The sequence below is a fragment of the Apus apus genome, chromosome 18, assembly GCF_020740795.1.
Source record: "Apus apus isolate bApuApu2 chromosome 18, bApuApu2.pri.cur, whole genome shotgun sequence".
Lineage (NCBI taxonomy): Eukaryota > Metazoa > Chordata > Aves > Apodiformes > Apodidae > Apus > Apus apus.
The window spans coordinates 8,742,308-8,765,889 of NC_067299.1; the positions used below are offsets into that span (position 1 = coordinate 8,742,308).

The 23,582-nt window shown below is 44.9% G+C and overlaps 1 protein-coding gene across 2 annotated transcripts in view; it reads right to left on the reverse strand.

Moving 5' to 3' along the window:
• Positions 1 to 23,582, reverse strand: part of CASTOR2 (cytosolic arginine sensor for mTORC1 subunit 2) — a 116,332-nt gene that overhangs the window by 30,306 nt on the left and 62,444 nt on the right. For both annotated transcript variants that reach the window (XM_051635779.1, XM_051635780.1), the window contains exon 2: positions 23,351 to 23,421. In XM_051635779.1, coding sequence (XP_051491739.1) covers positions 23,351 to 23,421 — 71 coding nt within the window. The remainder of the gene's footprint in view (positions 1 to 23,350; positions 23,422 to 23,582) is intronic.

The window sequence follows — 23,582 nt, forward strand, 5'->3', positions numbered from 1 at the left end:
GACATTCTGGTCTTAGTGCTTGGGCACTGAACAGCCCAATAACTATAATTATGAGGAACAGAAAAGACAATGCCATACACCAATTCCAGCAGAAGACTAGAGTCCAAACCCCACTTTCTGAGTCCCTTGGTTTCACTACTAGTCATAACAGGTCTAGTTACCCTCTTCTGGTACTATTGTGAGGCTTTAATTAAAGAACTCATATAATTTTGTGATACACAGTGTTATTCACAGTGTTGTAAGTCTCTGTGCAGACTGAAATCCTGGATTTGTGGATGTAAAGAGGCTTTTGCTCATGGCTTTTTCATCCAGGACTATGTGAGCTTTTCTTGTAAAAACAACAAACCTTGCAGGGTCCTCATCAGCAGTGCAGCTCACTGCTGCTGCCTGTGTCACCTCCAGTGGCCTGTCTCCCCCAACCCTGGCCAGGGGACCACAGCTGATGCCCACTCCCCTGTCCTCAAGCCCTGGCCAAGGCACTGCCACCTTGCAGCATTGCTCAGCCTGGACTGCCTGCTCTGCCTCTGCCAATACTGCTCCAGACCCTGCACAACCACATCAATATCCTGCTGCAGAAAATAAGGGTAAACCATGGTCTGTATCCCATCTCTGCAGTGCTGGGGGTGAGCACCTTAGGGGTTCACTCTGTTTCAGCAAGTGCAGCTGGGCTGAGCACTTGGGGATGGATGCTGGGTCCTGCTGGCAGTTCAGTGGGGGAGCTCCTGGATGGAAAAGGCACCAACACACTCCCAGCTGCAGCTCAGCTACAGAAGAGCTCCCCATAAAACACTGTCCATGAAGCTGTCGAGTTTTCGATGGCTGCTGCATGAGCAATTGCAAAATCCATTCCCTGCTACTCTTTAAGCTCACCTCCTCCTGCAAACCCAGGATCTAGCAGGGACATTTAAAGCTGAGCTGAACAAAGCATTAAAAAAGTGGCTGAGCAGATCGACAGCGTGGTCAGGGGGTGTGCAAGGAGGCGACTGAGGAAGCAGTTACCATTTCTACAACCCCAGGTAGAAGAGAAAAACAAGGCTGAAGAGAAAGAGAGGGATAAGAAACAGAACAGGCTGCTGTGTAGTCTGGGGGGCTTGTAAGCTCTTCTCAACATCTGCAGAAGGGCTTGGAATCCAGAACAAGAAACCCTGGGACGATGCTAGTTAAATGCTTCAATGAATCGAAGTTCTCTTCCCGTATATTTTTAGTTGGCACCAACAGGCATTACATAATGGCTATTATATAACAGCCACAAATACTGGTTTGGGCTTTTTGTTGGTTTGGTTTTTTTTTCCTCTCTCTCTCTTTTTTTATTTTTCCCCAAATCTTCTCCTTAGTGAGGGATTGATCAATAATCGCACTTTTCATCAAATGAGGGAGGCAGATCCTCAGGAGAAAAATCAAACGGAGTAAAAATATTGTTCCTAAGCCTGAGAGCACTTCTCTCTTGCCCAACCTCAAACAGAATTAACTATTCCCAGAATAGAAATTCCACTAAGGCTTATCTGTAGTTTAAAGGGACAGGCTGTGATTCTGTGCAGACCCTAAATTTCTCAATACTGGAGGGTTTTTTATCTCGTAGTGATGATAGCTTGGAAGACAAAAATAACAGAGGAGGAGGGGAGGGAAACACTGTGTAAGAGATGCTGAGGAAAAACTGAAGGAGGTTTTTCTTTATCTGCTGGCAAGATCATTGCCTATTGGGTGCTCCTTTAAAATCTTCCCCTGGAGTATTTTTTATCTTTTCTTCCAAACAGCCACACTGGCAGAGCAGCAGAGGGTTTAGCTTCCAAATTAGGTGATACATGAAAAAAAAAAAAAAGTTTCCAAAAGCTAGAAATATTTCCTTTCCTTTATTTCATATCTCTGAACCTAAGGAGAGCTGAAGCAGGAGCTCTGCCTCTGAATGCAAAAATAAAAAGCAGTTCAGTGGCACACCACGAGCTCCCACATCTCACTGGGCTCTCTTTGCTTTTGTTACCTGAGCACAGAGACTCTCTGACAATCACAGCCCTCTCACTAAATCTGCCTTTTCCAGGCTGGTTCTCTCAAACAAGTGAGCTGATTCCAGAAAGAGCAAAAGCCATTGTCTGATAAATAATCACTTTTTTTGCTCTCCCACATCCCCAAGCCCACCTATGCTCTCCTGACTGGTTTATAAATAAACCAAACCCTGGGCTACCTGGATGGGAAGGCATCATGCTGAGAGCATCACTGAGTGTCACATGCAGGGACAGAAAAAACCCTGGGAGGTGGAGAAGGGAAAAAATAGGAGTGCAGCTGCTTGCAGAGCTCTAAGTCTACTCAAAGGAAGGTTTTTTGCCTTTAAAAGCTGTTGGAGGAACACAGCAGACCCCACTCCTGAGAGTGGCTCTGAGGGCAGCAATTGCAGCTCCATGCAGAAGGACAGCCTGGCAGAGCCAGGCATGGAAACATGAGCAAAAACCCTGAGAAAACAGGACAAAGAGGGAGCAGAAGGGATAAAAATGAATGATAGCTGGCATGGCAGCATTAGGTTTGGGCTAAGGAAGGAGGAATATTCTTTCCACTGAAAAGGAATAGCTTACAAAAACTTAACAACTCTACCAAGGCATATTCTTATGTGGGGAATACTGCTGTGGTCTGTTTTGTGGACTTTGACACACAGCTATTAAAATCTTCAATAATTAAGTTAAGAAAAAAAGTAATTGGCTGGAAAAGCTGGTAAGTTGTTTGAGCTGTGAAGATAAGAATGCATGAGACCCCTGCTCCACAGTGGTCCCTGCTAACCACAAAGAATACAGCCATCTGTCATTCAGAACTGAAAATATTAGAGAAACAAGTGTCAAAACAAGCAAATGCAGTAAGCTTACTTCCATTTGTCATGGTTTTCTCCTCTACAAAAGCCATTAGGGGATTTTACAACAACCGATCACTCGCAGCAGTGGGAAACAGCAAAAACAAGCTTAACTCAGACAAACGTTCATGGTTCTCAGGAGAAATGCTCCTAATTCATTTCAAAGCTCCCCTGCTCGGCTGAGCCTCCAGCCCCAGGTGCTCAGGAGAAAGGCATTTGCTCCAGGCTGGGATGCAGCCTTGTTCCTGTCATTAAGTGCCCTTCCCAAGATCAAAGCTCTGGAGGCAAATACAGCACCATGGCTGAATCCCTTGTTAATGAACCCTTCTACATGGCCGTATGTAGGTATTGGTAGCTTGTTCGTGCATGGATACAAATGGGGAGGGATTCCTCAGGAACCCTCAGCTGACCAGAGGGTTGGGCACTGTGCACCACCCCGGCCATGCAGCTGCTGGTGGAGCCAGCAGGGAAGAGCCCAGCCACAAACAGGGTGGCCACAATGGGAGCGCACCTCCAGGGGGAGAGGAAAGGATGTTTCATTTAAGAGGAAGGGAGCAGTGTACAGCCTGTGTCAACTTGTAAGACTCAGGTTTCCCTCTGACATACACAAAGTTTGGCCAGGATGGAACAGCACTGCTTCCAGGGTAGGCCATGAAGATGATCTGAGGGCTGGAGCAGCTCTGCTATGCAGATGAGTTGAGAGTTGGAGCTGTTCAGCCTGGAGAAGAGGAGGCTCTGGAGAGACCTTAAAGCACCTTCCAGTGCCTGAAGGGGCTACAGAAAAGCTGGGGAGGGGCTTCTGACAAGGGCTTGTAGTGAGAGGACAAGGGATTACAGAATAAAAGTGGAAGAGGGGAGATTTTGGTTAGACATGAGGAGGAAATTCTTTAGTGTGAGGGTGGGGAGACACTGGAACAGGTTGCCCAGGGAAGTTGTGGACCAGTGTCCGGGAGGTGACACAAGCAAGCAGCTCACTCTTTCCCTTGCCTCACTTGATCTCCACATCTCAGTGCACCCAAACCTGCATTTCCATCCCCATTCCCACCCAGTCTCTCTGCACACACCTTTGCGACAGCCTGATGCCTCAATCCCCTCTGCTGTGAGCAGGACATTTCTCCCTCCTAACCCTGAGGCACAATGCACGGAGGTTCAGGCTGCTGGTGCTCCAGAGCTCCTTGGTTTCTTGCTGTTACAAGACTTTTGGAGAAGTGCACGCAACAGGACTGTGAAGAATCCTAACTAACCAGATGCACATCCAAGCACGAGCTTCTACAAACATGCTGCTGCTGGGTAAAAAAAAGCCAACTTCTCTGTAAAGGTTGTTCCGCTGCATTTAAGATGGAATTAAAACATATTTAACTCATGTAAGTGATATGTAATAAATTTAAGAATAAAATAAAAAGCCTCAGATCTGCAAAATACGAATCATTAATCAAACAGACACTCTGAAAGACTTCAGTGTGGAATCTCCAGGGATTAGCTGTGGGCACTCAGCCAAAGAGGCCTGCAAGCTCTGTTTCACTGACATGTATTTTTAAACTAGCTCCAGCACAGAGGAGGCCATTTGGGGCACAGAATACCAGCTTTGTGGGCTGGGACCAAGCCTCCCCCCCCCCACTGATTATCTTGCAGAGCATCTCTCTGTATCTCAGTTCTCCATCACTAAGACTGGGATAATATGCCCTGTTCCTAATTCCTGCCTAGCTTTTATGTTTAAATCTGCAGGGCACGGACGATCTCTTCCTACATTTATGTAGTATGTGATGCAACTCTGTCCCTGTTTGGTGATGAGAGCTGTGTGCATCTGTAATACACACCATGGAGACAATAAAAAACACCAGGGCTGAAAGATCTTCAGGCATAACACAGCCAGGCCATGGCAGGGCCAGTTAGCTCTAGATCATTCCCAATTCTATTTAATGCATTACTCGAAACCACTGAGCGACAGAGCCTGCTGCCTCTTTAATAGCTTATTGATTAAATGTATTGCCACAGCCCATGACACAAACTACTAGATGCATCTCTCAGGCTGCATTAACAACCCCTGCAACTCCAGGTACACCAAAACCTGCCAGGGCCGGGTCAGGAGAGCTGATGATTCCTTAAGTTAGTGGCCCCTGCCAACTCATGCTGAGCAAAACAGCTATTAACTTCTCTCAGTTTGCAAATCGCCCACAATGCTGCAGAGACAAGAGGTTACACTGGTAACAAACACAGAATTAGGCTGACAGTTTTAAAAGATTAGTGAAGTGTTGCTTTCCATTCAAATTAGGGAAAAAAAATTACTTATAAAAAAAGAACTTCCCCCACGGAGTGTTTTCTCTCTCCTGAGATACGTGCATTGCTGAAAATCCTCATCAACAGAAAAGCAAATGTTTAAAAAGAAGGAGAAAAATGTAAGAGTTTGGAAATTAACATGAGTTAAAGGGTTTGCAGGTTGGTCTGTGTGAAAGAAAATGGGTAAAGAGTGCTGATCTAACCTCTGCAAAACGATCAGCATATCAAGGGTGCCAAAGGGCTGCAGAGCCATGGGACACACTGCTTGCCTGGAAGCAGTCAGCAAGTTCCCTCTCCTGTTCCAGTCCAAACCACCACTTCTCTCTCTGAAAGCGATGATGAGGGCTCAAACTCCAAGGTACTTTTCTGTCTCCTGGAGATCCTCAAGCAAAACAAGATCCAGAACCCAAGGGGTGGTTTGGGGCCAATTCCAGGACTGGCACCAGCACCTGCTGATCCCAGGGACAAGGCAGGAAGGGGATAGCTGCCTAGGAAGGTGAGGTGCTAATTAAAAAAAAAAGGGCAGAACAAGCAGAAAAGCAGACATCAGTATGGCCTGCATACCTCACCAGCTGGGAGGGATTTGATTTAACATGCAGTTTGGTTTGAAATATCTGTAGAACCTCTGTTTTTAATATAAGCTTTTTACTGTACTTGCAACACCTTGGATGGGAGGCAGCAGCGCTCTGAAGGGCCCGGCGCTTGTTTAAAAAAGATGCTTCTTGCCCCCGTGAGTTTACATTTCAACCTAATACAGAGAGACAACAGATGTAAGCAAAAATGCATTCTGGCTGCTTCCACAGCATGAGATATGTTAGGAGAGCACAGAAGATAAGTATAGACAAGAATAGTTTAAATTCATTTCTGCAGACATAATCCGCAAAGTGCGAAGTGGAACTTCTCTGTGCCTTGCAGGGAATCCAAAGCAAAAGCAAGTCCCATGACAGGGCTTAGCAGAAGCTCAGCACAAGCTCTTGAGCAAAGAAATGAAACAGGCATCTTCATATAGACAGAAGTTCTGAAAGAACTGATTGAGGGAGGTGATGGATGTCTTAGAGAAGGAGACTCAGAAGGTGATGCAGACACAAACTGCTCCACAGCTTTGCCCTCTCCTCCTGAGCTGGTCAATCCGTGGGGAGATGAGCACACAGCCCCACTAGCAACCTCACTGCTCAGCACACTCTTCAGTTTAGACCCTTGCTTTCAGGCTGTCCTCCCCAACTCCAGTGTGCTGCCCCTGACAGAGCTAAACTCTCATTTCTCAGAATCAGAATTGGGCCCACTAATCTTGGGTCCTAAAAGCATAACTGAAAGGACAGCTAACTTCTTCAGCTCTGCTGTGCCCCGTTGTTGTTGTGCAATGCCATGGGACAGCGTGGTATGAAAGAAAGCACAGAGGCAAAGCATCCTGCAGAACAAAGCTGTTGTGTCTGCTTTGGACTCGCATGACCTCTTCCTTAGGGTAAACAAATGTGGACTTCTGAACCAGACACAGTTGGAGATGACTCTCCACTCCCAGGACTCCCAACTGATCCTGAAGATGAAAGAGAGTAAGAAAACCCTAAATGCTGTGTTGTTGTAGCTCCATCTTCCCACATGTATCCCAGATGATCCATCAAATAGGTAACAGCATTCTCTGGACCTGCTGGACTGTAGTTAATATTTGATTAACTGCTTATTTCTCATTTATTAACTCTTTATAACTTCCTTTCTCTCAATATAGCTGGACATTAGCTGCAGATTTTCTCCATAAGGACAGTTTAGTCCAGATCACATGATGGCCTGGAATCTGGTGACTACAACCCATGCCTGGAAAGCAACACATTCATCAACAGCCAGGGACCATGCCCCACAGCATCCATCAGTCCTCAGTGGGACAGTTCATCCTGCAACAACACTGCAAATCAAGTAAAGCTCTAATGCAGTGCCCAGGTCCCACTGATCTCTGAGGTTAAACACCTATTTAGCCCCTGGAGCTAGAAACAGTGGTTCCTTGCAGACAACTCACAAACCATCCTCCCAGAGCCTGTTTTACACCAAGTACTCCAGCACAGTTACTGAGGATTTATCTTACACATAAAAATGTTGTTTAAAGTGGTGCAACACTGAGTGCTCTGAACATAAGAGGCTGCCATACTGAGGTTGTCACAGACAGGGACACAATCCTATTTACCACGAAGCCAATCTTCCTTTTCCAGCCATTTGCTTTATCTAGTCTCCAGCTTCCATGAGCAGGAAGGATGTGGCTGCCTGCAGCCCCCAGCTGCACCTACCACCTGGGCCAGATGCCACCCAAAAGCAGGTTTGGGTTCTCAGGTAATGGACCTCAAAACAGCAGTCTGTAGTGATGCAGCGAGATGCCTGCATCAGGGAGCAGCCACAAGAGGAGGGAAGTTATCACAGGCAAACTGAGTTTTGGCATCAGCCTTTCTAATAACCCCAGGCACTTTTCAGTAATGGTTAGAAGAAAATGCTCTGAAACAAAACCAATACAGCTCCCAGCTTGGGCACCAAAATCTCCTGAAAAACTGCCACTGCATCAGAACTCCATCATGTTCTGCACATGCTCCTGGTTTAGAGTCAGTCCTGCTGCCACATGCCCTGCAGCTGTAGCTGGCCTTTCCCACTGGCCAGAGCTGATGTGGAATGAAAGGCACCCTTTGCTGGGGAGTGGGACAAGTACCTGCTGCCATGGGTGTCCCTGTGGGTAGTGGGAGGACAGAGGGCTCTGGGTGGCCAAATTTTCCTCCTCTGCAAGCCCAGTACCCACCACCCTGCTCCTCTTTGTTCTCTTCCCTTCTCCCACCTTCCCACCCTGGTTGCACTCACTGTCAGCACTTGATCCTCATCTACTACCATTCTCCTTTTCATATATTCAGCTCTACTCTTTTTGTGTCTCCCGTGGTCCTGCACCCTCTCTCCACTCCAGCACCTTTCCTCTGACACTAGGGTCCACCCCACCAGCCTGTCTTCATCTCCATCACTGCTGTTCGTACGTTTCTCCCTTCCTACCCCAGATTCAGTATTTATAACTTGATTCTGTTTCTGCCCCTGCAGTATTTTACTAAAAGCAGGGCCAGAAACCTCCTGAGGGTCTCTGCTCCCTGCTCCAGCCCTCAGGCAGTTGTTACACAGCTGGTTGTTCTCAGGCCTTACCCACAACCTGGGGATACAACGTGCTCTGCCAGCACAAGCCACGCTACAGACTGTGAAAACCCACAACAGACTCAACGTCACTTCTGAAACTTTGGGTGACAAGTGTCAGGGTGCAAAAAACTACACCTTTTAGTTTTACTCAGGAAGGGAAAGGTACCTTCTAAAGCAATGACACCTCCCATGCCAAAGCATGAGGGCTAGAGTTCTTCAAGGAAAAGGTTGTGGATATTTTGCCATATTTTCTTCCAAGCTGCTCCTGAAAATGGCTTAAATAACAACAACGTCACGTCCCCCTGACACAAAGAATCTCACCCCAGGTTACCAAATGTAGCAGAGATTCAGGCAAATCTTAGGGCATTTCAATGGAAAACACAGGGCAAAGTTAACAGCAGGCTGTACTATCTGCCCCACCTATAGCAAGTTTTAAACTTTTGCTGACACAGTTCATTATCTTACAAAACAAATTGCTCCAAGTGAACTGTGACATTAGTGTGTGTGATTCTCCAGTTGCTCAGGCTATTAATGTTTAAGATGTAATTAGAAGTAAAGATTAGAAAATAGCCTTTGCAGAATATTTTTCAGACCATTAGTTGAAAGAATTTTCCACACAATTTCTCTCTGGCATTTCTGAGCACAAGGGCCTTCTCTTTATCAAAGGCTCCCCACCCCACTAAGCACCACGTGTTTCCAGCAGTCACGCCAGCCACCCACCCAACGTGCAGCAATTCCAGCTCTTATTCCCCTGCTTCACCAAACCAGAGAAGATCAGGTCCAATTAGACTTGTATTGACAAGGGGCTGCCTCGTTTCACCCGCCTCAATGGAGAAAGGCCAAATCAATCTTACTGTCTAATTCCTGAGACCCTCTTGGTAGCCACATTGTAAAGAATTGAAGCCACATAAAGAACTGGAGAAAGAGGCTGGGAGAAAAACAACAATAGAATATTGCACATCCACACACTGTAGAAATTATATGTATTGTCATGACTCAGCAACAGATGTTCTGTCCACTAACATTCAGGTCATTAAGGTGTTCTATATGGGAAAATTGCTCACATGAAAAGCCTTTTTGCATTTTGCTCACCCTGGAAAGAAAGTTCCTTCTGCACTTTATGGAAAATCTTTCTTGCCACCTAGAACCTTCTAGATGCAATGGCTGATTGGGAAAAATGTACTTGCCAAGCACATAACAGTGTGTCAGATTTTTGCTTCCTGGACCACAATGATATTATCATTCATGCCGTGGCAGAGGCTGCGGGAGCTGGTCATGGACCAGAGCTGAGCTGCCTAGAGCTCACAGGAGTAAAAAACCAGAAATCAGAAAAATTCAAAAGCAGATGAAGGGCAGTATCTATTTTTTTTCCTTTTCCAAGTTTTCCACCGAGTGCTTTTTAAGCATCATCTTTCCATTTTCAAACAAGGAAGCAGGCTGCACCCTAGGTCAGGAGCCCAACTAATCAAAACCGACAACAAAAGTGTCCCCACCTAGAACAGCCCATCAGAAACATACCAAACTCAACCACAGGAATCTCTACAGAAGAGGCTCTTTTTTTTTTTTTTTTCCACATGAAATTTCCCTCCAGAAACTTTTCAACTCAAGAGAATCTTTAAAGCAACTAGGGAAGAACTGAGCACTGGTGAGAAACCCCACCTGAACTGCTGCGGTGCCCATCAGAGCTGCCCTGTAGTGAGCACTCCAGCACACACCTTGGCTGCTGCACTGAAAAACCCTGCTCAAAATCCAGTTTTGGCACTGCCACCAGACCATCAGCTCTCCTTGTCACGTAACCCAAGCCAGATAACGAGGCTTTTATTTGAGGGATACCTCTGCTGATGCTCTCCTCCTTCCAGCCGAAAAGAGCTGGTCTCTCTCCAGCTGCCTTCCCTTCCCCCCAAAAGTCATACTTCTCCTGAGGGGGTAAGGGGTACATCCAGGGGTCCTGATATTTTGGATATTTAAGCCACGTTCAGCACGTGAGTGGTTCTCTAAGTCCCCACAGAAGCATTTGTACTCTTAATATGCTTAAAATTAAGCAGGTGCATATGCCTTAAAGGGGCAGCCATTGCAGCACAAAGAGCACTGCTATTAAACCAGAGTTCTCCAGAGTGTTTTTTTCTTTGGGGTTGGTGAAGAGTACTTCACAGTTCCTTTGAACCTCACATTTATGAGACACAGGTTGTACTTTTGAAAGCAAACTGGTTTCAGTTTGTGGTTTCCTTTCATCCAAGTGGGAGGCAATCTGAGAAGCTGGCATGGATTGTCCTTGGACACAGAAATACATTTCCTTGTAAAGGTACATACAAGCCACTAAACCCAGGCACATTGTGGCATGTTGGAGTATTCATCTAGGTCAAGAATTTGTTTATACAAATTCTAAAAATGAATTTGTCTGGGGGGAAAAGGATCTCTTCTCTGTTTAGAGCATGAAGAGACATGGTAAACATCCATCAGAGCAGGCCCTCCTGTCTGCTGCAAACAGCAGAGAGATTGTTCAAGAGGCTGTTTTATTTTTTGTTCACTGGTTGAAATGCCAAAGCAGACATCCACCAGAGGCTCATCCACATGATGACCTACATAAATCCTCATCCCCTATCTCCAAAGGCTCAATTCTAACTATATTTTTTCCTTCCTTTTTATTTTTTAAAATCCACAACTAATTCACCAAACCTAAAACCTGGTACCACTGAGCATTTCAGCTGTGTGACAGCAGCACTCAGAGACCAGCACACAGCCTGGCATCCAGTTCCCAAGGATACCCTGCTCTGTTGGACTGCCCTCAGCTGGGGATGTTTATGTCTGTGTGTGAGCTGCCTATTTAATCCACCAGCTAAAGTGAACCTTGGTTTGGTCTTGGACTGCTGAGTCCTGGCAGATGCTCTCAGTAGATATATTAAAGCTTGAAAATCCAGTATCCCTTCCTGTTTTAAGCTAGAGTTTATGGACAAGTTTCTGAAAAAGAACAGCTAAAAATGCTTTCACTGAATCCCCTTCTACATCCCTGAATAAATATATACAAATATAGGTATATACACATACACAGGCATTTTATAGATATATCTAAGTTGGCAAGTCTTAACTACACAAATTCAGGTCAAAGTGTTTCAGTAAATAAACACCTTACCCAAGCCCAGGGAAGCAGAAAGAAAAACAACTGTGAAATAAATACCTCGCAGACACAGTTACTTCAGCAGGACTCCAGAGATTACCACTTATTTAGCACTTAAATCTGCCCAGCAACGTGCAAGATAGAAAGATAAAGAAATCAGGTTGTTGGGGACTCTCCAAGGGCACGGCAGCCACACGCCTGGCGCTGCCAACACCTCTGGTCCTTGAGGAATCACCTCTTACACTTCAGAAAACTTTTCAATTTCATGTATTCCAAAACAGACTCAAAATAAATGCAGGTGGTGACTGTGGAGATACGGCTCATTCCAACTTCAGAAATTCAATAAATGTGGAACTAGGGAAGTGGGAACTGAAGGGGGACTGGTAAGTCTTGTAAAATAAACATGAGAATGCTGCAGTAGAACATGGCAATAGAAATCCCAGGAACAGCAAACCCCAAAGACAATGGACAACTCAGGCAAAGCAAAACGGGGGACAAGTTTGGCACTTTTTGCCCAGATGGTAGGCAGAAAGCTTGGTTACAGAAGAAAATGGAAAACAACTTGGGTTGTTATGCTACTTGGAAGTTAACTACTGTAAATTGTATCTTACACCTCAAACTAGGTTCTAGAGTCAGGATTTTAAAAATATGTGATGAAATCAGAGAGAGGCAGGAGGGAGAGAGGGAGGTATGAACCCAAATATTTTGTGATTCTTTCAATTTGTCTTCTGGGGATGAAGTGTTCATACCTCAGAATTTTGTTGTGCTCTATCAAGGGAAATAAACTGGATTGTTCTGTCTGTTAAAAATAACAATACTGTATCTATAATATAGTTCTGAGAGATGGCATTTTAAGGGAATATAGATTGTGAAGCAGCTTATCAAAAGGCAGACTTTGCCTTACAAACTTTCTCCCTACCTCCCTAATACCATGGGGTGAAACAAAGATTATCTGACGGATTTTTAAAGAAAAATAGCAATAAACAGTTCTCAATGGCAGGAATTTTGCAAGATCAACCAACAGGGGCACCTGGCAGGACCCATGTTATTTAACATCTTTATAAAGGCTCTGTTTTCCTCCTTCCTAAGAGTCTTGGAGACACTGTGGATAGTTTTTGGGAAAAAACATCAAGTCGGTGTTCAAAGATCTTTAAGAACTGCTGGGAGGAGAGCTGTGAACAAGACACCAGGCATCAATGTGCTACAGTGCAAACAAACAATACCTAAGACCCAGTGAGATTATGTGGGAGCAGGTTTGGAGGATGTGAAATAGGAATTCACACAGCACACACTGCACGTGCTGACAGAGGATGTCTTGGAGACAGAAAGAATGAAGAGGCTTCTAAAGGGGTTTACCCAACTTTTTGGTGGATTGGCATATTGATAGCTATTAAATATGGTAATATGGATTCAGCCTGTCATTTGGGAATCCCTCTGTTGTTGACTGGTGGGGAACTGCAGTGCAGAAGGAAGAATATTTCTTGCTCATCTCCTATCCTTGCAGATCTTACACAGAGGACAACCCTTGGGCACTGCTTGTGTAGCCACAAGCCAGTCTGAGCTGACATCCCCAGTTTTTTCAAACAGATCAGCATCTCAACAGAACTGGGGAGGTCCAGGTTAAAGCAGGCAAGAAGTTTCCACTCTCCTCCAGCATACTGCACTGTCTGAGCAGGACATCTGCCACCTCAAAGCAAACAGGAACCCAAAAGCCATACCAGAAACCTTGAAAAGAACCTCTTGTCACTGGTACAGGATGCATGTGTGAAGACTGCTCTACTGAAAGGCAGTTATAAAGTCTGACTCCTGATCAGCAAACATCTGATTAAGGTTGAGGGACTTGTAAGTAGGTACGTGATGTATCAGAACTGCAACTTCACATCACTTAAAGAAAGAGCTTAAAGCTCTGCAATGATGAGGCCTTGGTAGGGGAACTGTTGGAACTGTGAGCTCTGGGAAGGAATTAAAAGAGGGAGTAAAGCACCAAAAAAGAAAAAAGTAATCCACTTTCTCTTAGATTCAAGACTCCAAGGGAAGTCTAAGAATTAAAGGAGGGGCAGGGCTCCCAAACAGCCATTTCCTGCTGTCACAGGAGGGAATTCAGGAATCATCAATTTGTACAGCCCAATGCATAAAGCTTCCATAAGCACAAATCATGAGTCAGGATCTGATTAACATAATCTGATGCTAATACCCTTTCCAAATTGAACAAATCATTTGGAAGAACAGTTGACTGGTATGTTTATTTCTGTCACGGCCTGATCATGTACTAAGAGCCATAAAAGCAACATATGGGCAACTCTGCAGTGTAAAATAAACCCCAGAAGCTGCAGCCCTCAACTCCGGGTAATCTCACATGCTTTCTTGTTGCCTGCCTGTCTCTGAATGCTCTGCAGCCTCAGCTGTGCAAGCCCCCTTAGCCTTCCTGTGCTAATAAAACATATTTCTGGAAGGTGGTTACAGCTGGAAGACAGATTTACTGATGACACAGTACAAAAAGATGAGAAGCTTTTAAAACACAGGGGCAGAAGAGGAGGCATGCCTTTAGCATTATGCACTGAGCAACACCAGATAGACACAGCTCTGCCAAAGGAAGCTGGAAAGGCAACTCACCCCACTTTCTCATGTCTAAGCTGCATACAAAATATTAGTGCCACGGTCAAATAAAACATTCTACCATTTTAGGCACATTGCCTAATTAGAGGCCATTGTTATCTGAGAAGACTGTTTTTGCAGCTGTCAGGAAATTAAATAACCCAAGGGTAACTTGGAATTAAATGAAGCTGTACAAACACATCGCCCAGCTCTGAAATCCTGACTCTGACAAGTAGCTCCTCTGCTTTCCAAGGGACTAACCACCTAACAAGGACATGCAGCTACCCTTCCTGTTGAGCCACAGATAACACGGTACCATCCTTCTGGAGTGGCTGGTAGTCCTTCAGGGAGTGGGCACTTGCAAACCCATCTGTATGCACAGGCACTGCCTTCTTTCCACTTAAATAATCACCACCTCCTGAGGGAAGACCTTCAGCACAAGTGTCCACTAAGAGAGCAATCAAGGCCTGATAAAAGGAAATGCTTATACAGAAACCCTGCTTGCTTCTCATGTTCAATCAATTCTCCTCTTGCAAGCCTTGTATCTTTACACTTTGACAGCAATCTAAGAACTAAGCTGGTTATGTTTTTACAGTGACCTTTAAAAATTAAACAAAAAGGAGGAGTGCACTTCCAGTAAGACTGGCACAGTCATGTAAAATGCACAAAAATGCCCATTTGGAACATCTGCTTACGGTGGCCTCCCTTCTGGGCTTCCCACTTGTGATTTCTGCTGTGAGAAACAAAAGAACCCTCCAACTAATAGTAATAATATGAGTCTAAGAGTAAGGAGGCAAGTTCTTCCCAGGCCAGACAGATTTAACTATAAGTGGCATTGCACAAGAAAGTCAAAAGTTGTCATGCAGAAGTTGTTAGACTGTGACAGAAGCCTTCCCACCTGGCTGTGGGCACAGAGGGGTAAAGTGACTCATTACAGACTATTGGGTCACTAGAAAACTGGTTTTAAAGTAATGTCCTGGAACAGATACTCAGATCTTTGGAATGCAGTGGTAGATAAAGTCCCATTTTGAAGCACAGACAAGCAGATGGCAATTTGGGCAAAAACGGATCCATCCCACAAAGCGTGTGACTTGAAACAAGTCACTTGGTCTCCTTTTTATCAGTTTCCTCATATGTGGGAGAAAAAAATATTCATTCTTACCTCACAAGGGGTATCATAAGACAGGAAGTATGAATATACTCCAAAAACAAAGCTTCATTATTATGTTTGGCTAAATATGTGGAACATGGCAAGGTAGATTCCAAAAATAATCGTTACGTCCACTCTCACTGGAGAGCTGGGTTAGGGAGACAAATCCAGGTTAGGCTCCAGCCTGCTCTCAGGAAACCAGGCTGCTCTTTTCCTTCCCCTTCACAGGATAAAGCACCACTAATAACGAGCAAAACTAGCTCCAAGCTTCAAAAGCTGGTGTTTGCTTGTGAGAAGGAAAAAGTGAGCAGAAATTGCTGTTTTGTTGTGTTTTTTTTTAATTCAGTGATAAGCAAAGGATGATTAAAAGCTTGGCTCAAGATGTGTTCAGAGCATGGCTCTGGGTGTAGCTCTTCTCCTGCACAGGATTGCCTCCCAAGTGCACTGACTTTGATGCCCTCTGTGCATGATGATCTGGGTCTGTCCCACCCTGTTGACCATAGCTTTTTGCTCCCAGCCAGGAAAACATTCCTCTGGGCCAGCCTCTCCTCTCTCACTCGCTACTTCCCCAGCGAATGGGCTCCATCATCCGAAAGAATCCAGGATTTTGTCTCTGGCAACCAGGGGACAGGAACTGCAGGAATCAGCAGGTTTCCCACGTCCTGACAAAACTTTCCCTGTGTTTCAAAAAACTCTTGGCAAAGGCTTTGCTCACAGAATCTGCAAGCTGGGGGGTGGGGAAGAGCTAGGCCAGAGGAGCAGCAGAAGGCAGGGCTGATGGCTCACGCGGCACTTTTTATCAAGACACAAACCCACCAAAAGAAAAGATCAGACCAAAAAAAAAAAAAAGAGAAACAGATGCAGCTGGACTCTCACTTCCAATTATTTTTGTATTTTCAAACAGAATAGCCTAAGGAATCTTTTTTTTTTTTTTCTTATTTTTTAAAAAAATTACATTTCAAACAATATCTCCCTGGACTGACAGAGCAAATTATTACATTTCAAGCAAGACTTGAAGATGGAGCCGTTAAATTCCTAACTATTGTAAGGCTGTAGCCTTGAGGTTGTGAGACTTAATCCTGTGTAAGCTTAAATACTGAGATCCAAGATTTTGAAAAGATTAGGCAACTTTTTTTTCATACAAGGGTGTTTCCTTCCATCATAATCTCCAATCTGTTCTGCTGTAGAGATGATTTATTCAGTAGGTCTGCAACTGTACCCATTGTAAAAGTGAATCCTGTGGGACAGAAGCTACCTGAATTATTATTTATCATGGCTGTTGCCTGTTCCATTATCAAAGCATTTCCACATGTTTGCTAATTAATCTTTATAAGGCCTGTTATGAGGTGATTTAATAGGATTATCCCTGTTTTTCAGATGAGGAAACTGAGACACAATGAGAGACTTGTCCAGGGGCAAGCAGAAAAGCCTGCAGCAGACCTGGAAACTCCATCAGGCTGCTCCAACTTCTGTCCCTTCACCAAAGCTGATCACTGGAGAAAGGCTCATTTGCCCAACACAGAGTCCTTCCACCAACCCAAAAAAAGAGCCTCTGTGACCATCAGGCCAAAATCCTGAACTTGATGGTTGGCCAGAGTGTCACCATTAGCTTAATACTGCACACAAAGAGAAGATCCCATCTTTGGTTTAACTGCATGAGAATTAGCTCAAAGCACCAAGCTTCCCCTTCTCCCCCTCAAAGAGAGCTGTTAGTTTGGAATCAAACACACACATCTGTCTGCATTTCCAGAGTCAGACACAAAGAATTCCATGGATTCTAGTAAAACCCAAGCAACCAGACACGTTGCACCGGGATTATGAGAGCTACTAGCCTTGATCCATCATTAGCTCTGGAGACTTTGTACCAAGGCTGGCAGAAAGCTAGGAAAGATTGATCACTGCATCAGGAGAAAATAAAGCTGGAAGTTTCTGGGCACAACACTTGCCACCTCTGCCCCAGAACCTAAGGAACAGACAGGATGGAGGTTTGGTTGGCTTTACCTCCCAGGTCACTTGACCAGGAGGATTCTCCAAGCCTGCCAGGAACTGATGTTTTCTCACTTGGACAAAAGACTGCTGATTTTTTTGCAAACCTGAGACACAGGGAGCTCCATTCCTGCACCAAAGAGAAAATCTGGCCAATCTGGTCAGGGACCAACCCTGGGGAGTGCCCCACGCTCACATTTTGCAAGGGATTGTACCACGAAAGAAATGTTTGCTCTGTTTGCAAGTGATGACAGACTTGTTTTTTTGGAAGGTTATTGTAGTCTCATCATTTCTAGACTAAGGTCACAGCATTTATGAGATGCCAAGGTGGAGGAAATCCACTTCCTCATCAGGTCATGAACTTGAGAAAAGCACAGCTTGAAACTTGATGTAGGTTTACAGCTAGCAAAGGGCTGAATGCCTTGGGAAAAGGAGTGCATTTCTCTGCAGTGTCACCAATCCCTCAGCTCTCACAGGGTGCTCCATAGAGAATTCACTTGAAAAGCAGGAAAAGATCACAAATTACAGTCCTACCACCACTTACAGTATATACATTCTTCAGAAGGTCTTATGGAATGTATTCAGCCTTGTGCTTCCTGGGGTGCACAGTGAGCTAACCAGGTGTGTCTCCACTAAGCTGGCAGACTGTGGTTAGCTCCAGGTACAGGCAAACAATAAAAGCCACCAACTCCCCTTAAATCCTGCCTTAAAAAAGAAACAAAACTTTCAAATGCTGGCTAGAGAAACAGCTAAGCAGGGCTGCTACTTCTCTGTTGAGCTACACCTTGCTTTTAGAGACCAACCTAAAATTTCAGTGAGTCATTCCATCATTTCAGCCAGAAAAGCTTTTTTAGGTCCTGCATTTATGAGAGCAGGTTGATAAGAGTGAGCCATGGTATCTATCTGCTCATCTATCTCAGACTTTGGAAAGTGCTAGGAAGCAGCCAAGACATAATAAATTTAAAGGAGGAAATTGTGGCCAGTCAAGTGGTTCAGGAAGAGATGTCTGGGCTTTCTCACCACGGGCTGAGAAGCAAAAATAGATATCGATACACACCCATCTGGTGGGGAAAACAGTGAAAAATAAGTACCATTTATGCAATATTTCTTTAAATAGGAGCAAGCAGAGAAACTGGACCAGAAGACTTTATGTGGCAGGTTACAAGCACAAGGCATAATACGTGTTATCAAGATTTGCAAACCCACTCACATGAGCTCTAAGGAGAAATTAAAGTGCTGCTTTCCTCAGGTGACACAAACCAGACCTTGGGATATTACTAAGGAGAAATTAAAGTGCTGCTTTCCTCAGGTGACACAAACCAGACCTTGGGATATTACTTATTTTTCATCCCTCCCTTTCCCCAAAAGCTGTGACTACTAAACCTTACCACCCCCCAGGAGAGGGCAGAAACCCCTTGTAATCACAGCCCCCTAACCTGTTTCTTGATCTACATCAGCATTTATGTACTGCAGGAAAAACCTTCCCAACCAAACACACATTTCTAATTAGCCAGCAGTCAAACCTCTATGTTTTTAATTTGAATTTAGATCATTAATACCACATTACTTTTAAAAAAACCCTGAAAACCACAGACACAGGGTAGTCTGGCCAATACGGAGATCCAAAAGAGAGAGACTGTGCACGTGTTTAATAGAGAAAAACATCTTCTGCCTAGCAACCAGTCAGCTCTCCTGGCTGTCCAGGGGAAGGAATTCAGTGCTATAAATGTCAGCAAGCAAATTAAACCACCATGCCCAAGATACAAAGGCCTAGTCACTGGGCAATAAAAATTAAAGGCGAAATAGTTATAGAAGAAATATACAAAAAAGAGGCATCTATTAGATTGCTTCCCTCTGTATCTTTAAATAAAAGTTACAGATTGCTCCCAGCTAGATGGGCTCTGTGCTTGCACTTATTTATAAGTTGATTTCTTGCCCATTTTATATACAGGATGAGAGAGAGGACACTAAAAGCAATTTACCATTTTGATGTTATTGAAAAAGGGACTCAGTGTGGTACTAAAGCATATGATGGTCCTGAAATTCAAGGTCAGATAGGGAACAGGTTGTCTGGGGATGATGGCTATCAAAACAAAATGCTGCCAGCAGGAGGGCTTTCTTTCTTTTTATCCTTTTTTTTCATTAGAATGAGGTCAACATTTTACGAATTCTGACAAAATCTCTCCGCTCCTCTAACTGGTTGAGATTTTTCAAATAGTTCCATTATTCTTAATGTACTGAGCAACTTATTGTGAGGTATGAACTGAGATTAGGAGCCTCCTCATTCTGGAGACTCAGTAAATGCATGGCCTCACAGGAGTTACTAGCCACATTAGGTAGCCAAAGAAGGTGAAAGGAAGGACCCTCACCTCCATCTTGCAGATGAACCCCAGTGTGGGGAAACAGAGACTTGCTATGTGTTCACAGAGGAGACCTTCCCACTGCTGCCTCAGTACTGAAATTAAATTGTCCCTCCTCTCTGGTTCCAAACCTCAAGTCCACAGTGACCTACATGAAATGGGCTGGCCAGTTCCAGGAGATGGAAGACTACAAGGTGATGTGTTCTCCCCCCACAAACCCCCAGTCTCCCTGAAACTGGAATAAGCATTTTTACTAACTCAGAAATCACAAGGATTCACTCCTCCCTTGATCCCAGTATTTGATTTCTCTTCTCCTTCTCTGATACTTTCCAAGTTCACTGCCTACAGAGAAGGAGCATGTACAAGGGACACCAACCAAGTGCCAAGGCTGGGATGGGAGCAATCTCACCTGGAAAATTGAGCATTTCGGGGAGCAGCAGCCACTCAACTTCCCTGCCACATGTTGGCTGCACACCAGGTCATAAATGCAAGGATTTTACATGTCTGCCCAGGCACCCCAGTAGCTGAAACACTTATCTTCATGCAGAAGGGCCCATGGCCAAACTTCTCCTGCTAATTCACCTCAGCATCAGCCAGGAAAAGAGCTTTCTGTGCCCTGTCTCCCTGTGTTATTTGCTGAATAAAATTCTTCCTCATTAACAGGCCAAAGCCCAAGAAACGGCCACTGGAACAAACAAGGGTCTGTGCAGATCTAATCCCCACCTCACCGCTGGGGAATTAAAGTAAAGAATGAGGCTGCAGCCATTCCCTTCCAGCACCATGAATGCTTAAGCAGGTTATGGCTTTGCACTGCAGACGTTTCTGGGGAGAAGAAATAATGACTTCTTTACCAGCCCCACTCACTGCTACACTCTCAGGGAAACAAGAACGAGGATTACTTCTTGACGTAACAGTTAAGAATGATTGCTGCATGTCAGTATTTTTGAGGTGTTAATCTCAAGGATTGCTGAACCTGCCAGTACTTCTCCAGCCTGTTATTCTGCCTTCAGTGCTGTTTGTGTTGCGCAGGACAAGGGGCCTGCCTGACTTGAGAGATGCCAGCTAACAGGACAATCTTCTCCCTGTTGCCACAGCAAAAATTGATAGAGGTGCCCAAGAAAAAATGGTCTTGATTTTCCACACAGAAAAGCCTGCCCTTTGGAGACTTACATCGAGTTTGTTAAGACTAGAAGAACAGAAGTTACCTGGACAGGCAGAAACAGTCACTTCTTGCTGCTGGACTTGCTACCTAAACTGCTCACCAAAGGTGACAATTTACCCTGTAATTCTTGAGCTTAACCCAGCTGGTCCTTGGCTATTTAGGCCAGGGAGCAGCTCATGCACATGGTGCTGCTTTGCAAGAAGGAGGGATGCTGCAATTCTTGGAGACCTTGATCCTGTTCAAGTCCATGGGCTGATCACAGGCTACAGAAAGGCCAAGTGAGATTCCTCCCTGAGACATTCGTAGCCAAATTGTGAGGGGACACAAGGAGTGAAGACGAGTCCTTACTGTTACAAAGCACTCGAGATGGTAGATCCTGAATTCCTCCAGTCTGTGAAAAACTTGCAGCTTATGCAAACAAGGAACAACGACAGAGTAACTCTGGAGACTGCGGTCAGGACTAACCCTGAGAGGAAGTTTTGGGTGGCCTGGTGGCAATCCAGAAAGAGCATGGGCTGGGCACAAACCCAAAGGGCATGGGGTTGTGTTAGGAGAGTTCACAGGGTGCATAGTGTACAGGTCTTGCCATCTTGATCATCACTCAGTAGCAAAGAGCAACGAAAAGATGATGAAGCTGCCAGCTCTGTGACACTACTACCCATGCTGATCATGTAATATACTGCCAAAACCAGAGCCCAACAGAAGCTACACGGGTGCTGTAACTCTCAGCAGTGAATTCACGTGCCTGTGAGAGCCAAGGTAAGAAAGTTCAAAGGGCCAAGCAGAGAGGACTGCTGCTCTGAAGGGCAGCAGCACTGCCTGGTTTCCAGAGATAACCCAGGGCACCAGTGGGACATGCAGCTCCCGGGATGTGCTGCCAGCACAACCACTGGCAAAGACAGTGCAACACTATCCCTCACTACTGATGAGCAAAACCACTGCTCAAGCTTACCTTTGTTCCCAGCTGGAATAATTTTCAGAGTGATGAATAGAGCGTGACTGCCAGAGGCTGTATGGGGATGGTTGCAATCCAAACCTACCACCAGGGGCTGAATTCTGGAATCTGCCTTGGGTCAGCTGGGCAGAGAAATGAGTGACCTGGCTATCAGAGACACAGGTAGGATGCTGGAGATGACCATGCCCCCAGTGTGGCACATCTGCAGGGACAGTGCAGCGCAGGGACACCCCAGCACAAGGACATAGACTCCTCCTGAAAATGGGAATCTCTGTGCTTCCTGCTCAGCCACATGCTGTAGGCCTTGGAACAAAAACCTTCCTCCTCCTTTGGTGACTGCTCTCTTAGTATGAAGCCCTCATAGGGAGGCTTGGCATCCTACTATTAGGGTAAAACCAAATTTGAATCTATTTCCCCTGCTACCACCAGTGACAAAAAAGCTGATACTACTGATAGTACTATTAAAATTTTTGTACATTTGCTCCCTGAAAAAATGCAATAAGGGAAATTCTGGCAGCAGAATTGTGTGTCACCTCCTCTTTTGGGAGCGAAAGCAGAACACGTGACAAATACTTTCAATCAAACCCCACAACTCCCAAATTACAAGCAGCAATAGCAGTAAAGATCCATTCCCCTATTCTCAACCTAATGATTATTTTATGAAAATGTTTAGTCACCATTGTAGTGTTCTAAAATCTAATAATTTATTCTATTCTATGTTTATGAGTACTTCTGGGACTGCAAGGGGAATAATTCAGCAATGCTGCTGATTATAAAACTTGGACTCTGTTCTAAATAAAGATGGTACAGTTACTAATTTTCTCCTGAGGGTTTGGGTATTACAACCCACTGAATATCACAGTGTCATAATAGCTACTCAATAGTTAATTCCTATTCAGGAAAGACATCCTTCTTTTTAATGTTTTAATTAATTTTCTCCAAACCGGTAAAATGTGTAGACTTTTAATTCTGACCACAGAAAACAGGGACTGAACAAAAATAATAATAGCTGCACAACACTTCCTCATTCCACCACCTCAATAACACTGCTACAAACAAAACCTCCCCACATGATAAATGTTCTTACGAACTATTTCCATCCACAAAGCCAAAGCCTTCTCTCCATCAGCACTCGCCCAACGCCAAGGGGCTGCAGCTCCCCAGGACATGCCAACCACCTCCTCTGACACCCAGCCAGCTCCACCTTTGACATGGGCTGAGAAAGACCTTCAGCCACCATGGGCAAAGATGGCACATTTATTAAAGAGAGCTGGGTGTAAGAAAGGGGGAAAAAAAATCACAGCTTCCAGTGAGGAGCCAAAGGAACTGATTTGCAGCTGTGACAGTTGTGGGGAGGATATGAACTACTCATCTTCAAGGGTTCCTTTTAAACAGAGAGGTTGGATGAAGAAGCTGGAGGTGCAAGATGTGCTGTGTTTGTGGAGGTCTGGAGACAGAGTCTGGCCCGTTTTAAGGCAATGATATGCAGGTAGTTTTGCTTTTTCAAATATGATTATACTGTTCTTCAACACTTGTGTGTGCTCTCCTCACAACATTAAAATATATTCATATTGCATCTGTGAAGCACCTCGTACAGCACAGCAGCAGAGACACTGTGCTTAAGTGATCAAAGCACCTTTCACAGCTGTACCACTAGCACTGACACACAGACCTGTTTTACAAATGCTCTGGTTTATAATCTCAGGGAGAGATGATGTTTTCCTCCTCCAACCCCAGGCTGGATACTGACATGCACACACTGACACCTACCTAGGAAGCCCTCTTCATCCACGATGATGGTGTAGTCCTCTGGGGTTTCTGTGAGGCTGAAGAACTTGCACCTGGAAAAGACAAACAGCATGAGAACATGATCAGCTGCTGGACTGAGCAGAGCCTGAACTTCCACCTAAAACAAGGCTCCTTTCCCACCCAAGCTGTGCCAGAGGAAAGAGCCACAGTCTGGTGTGTATGGAGGGGCCTCAGGCATTAACAGACCTGGATT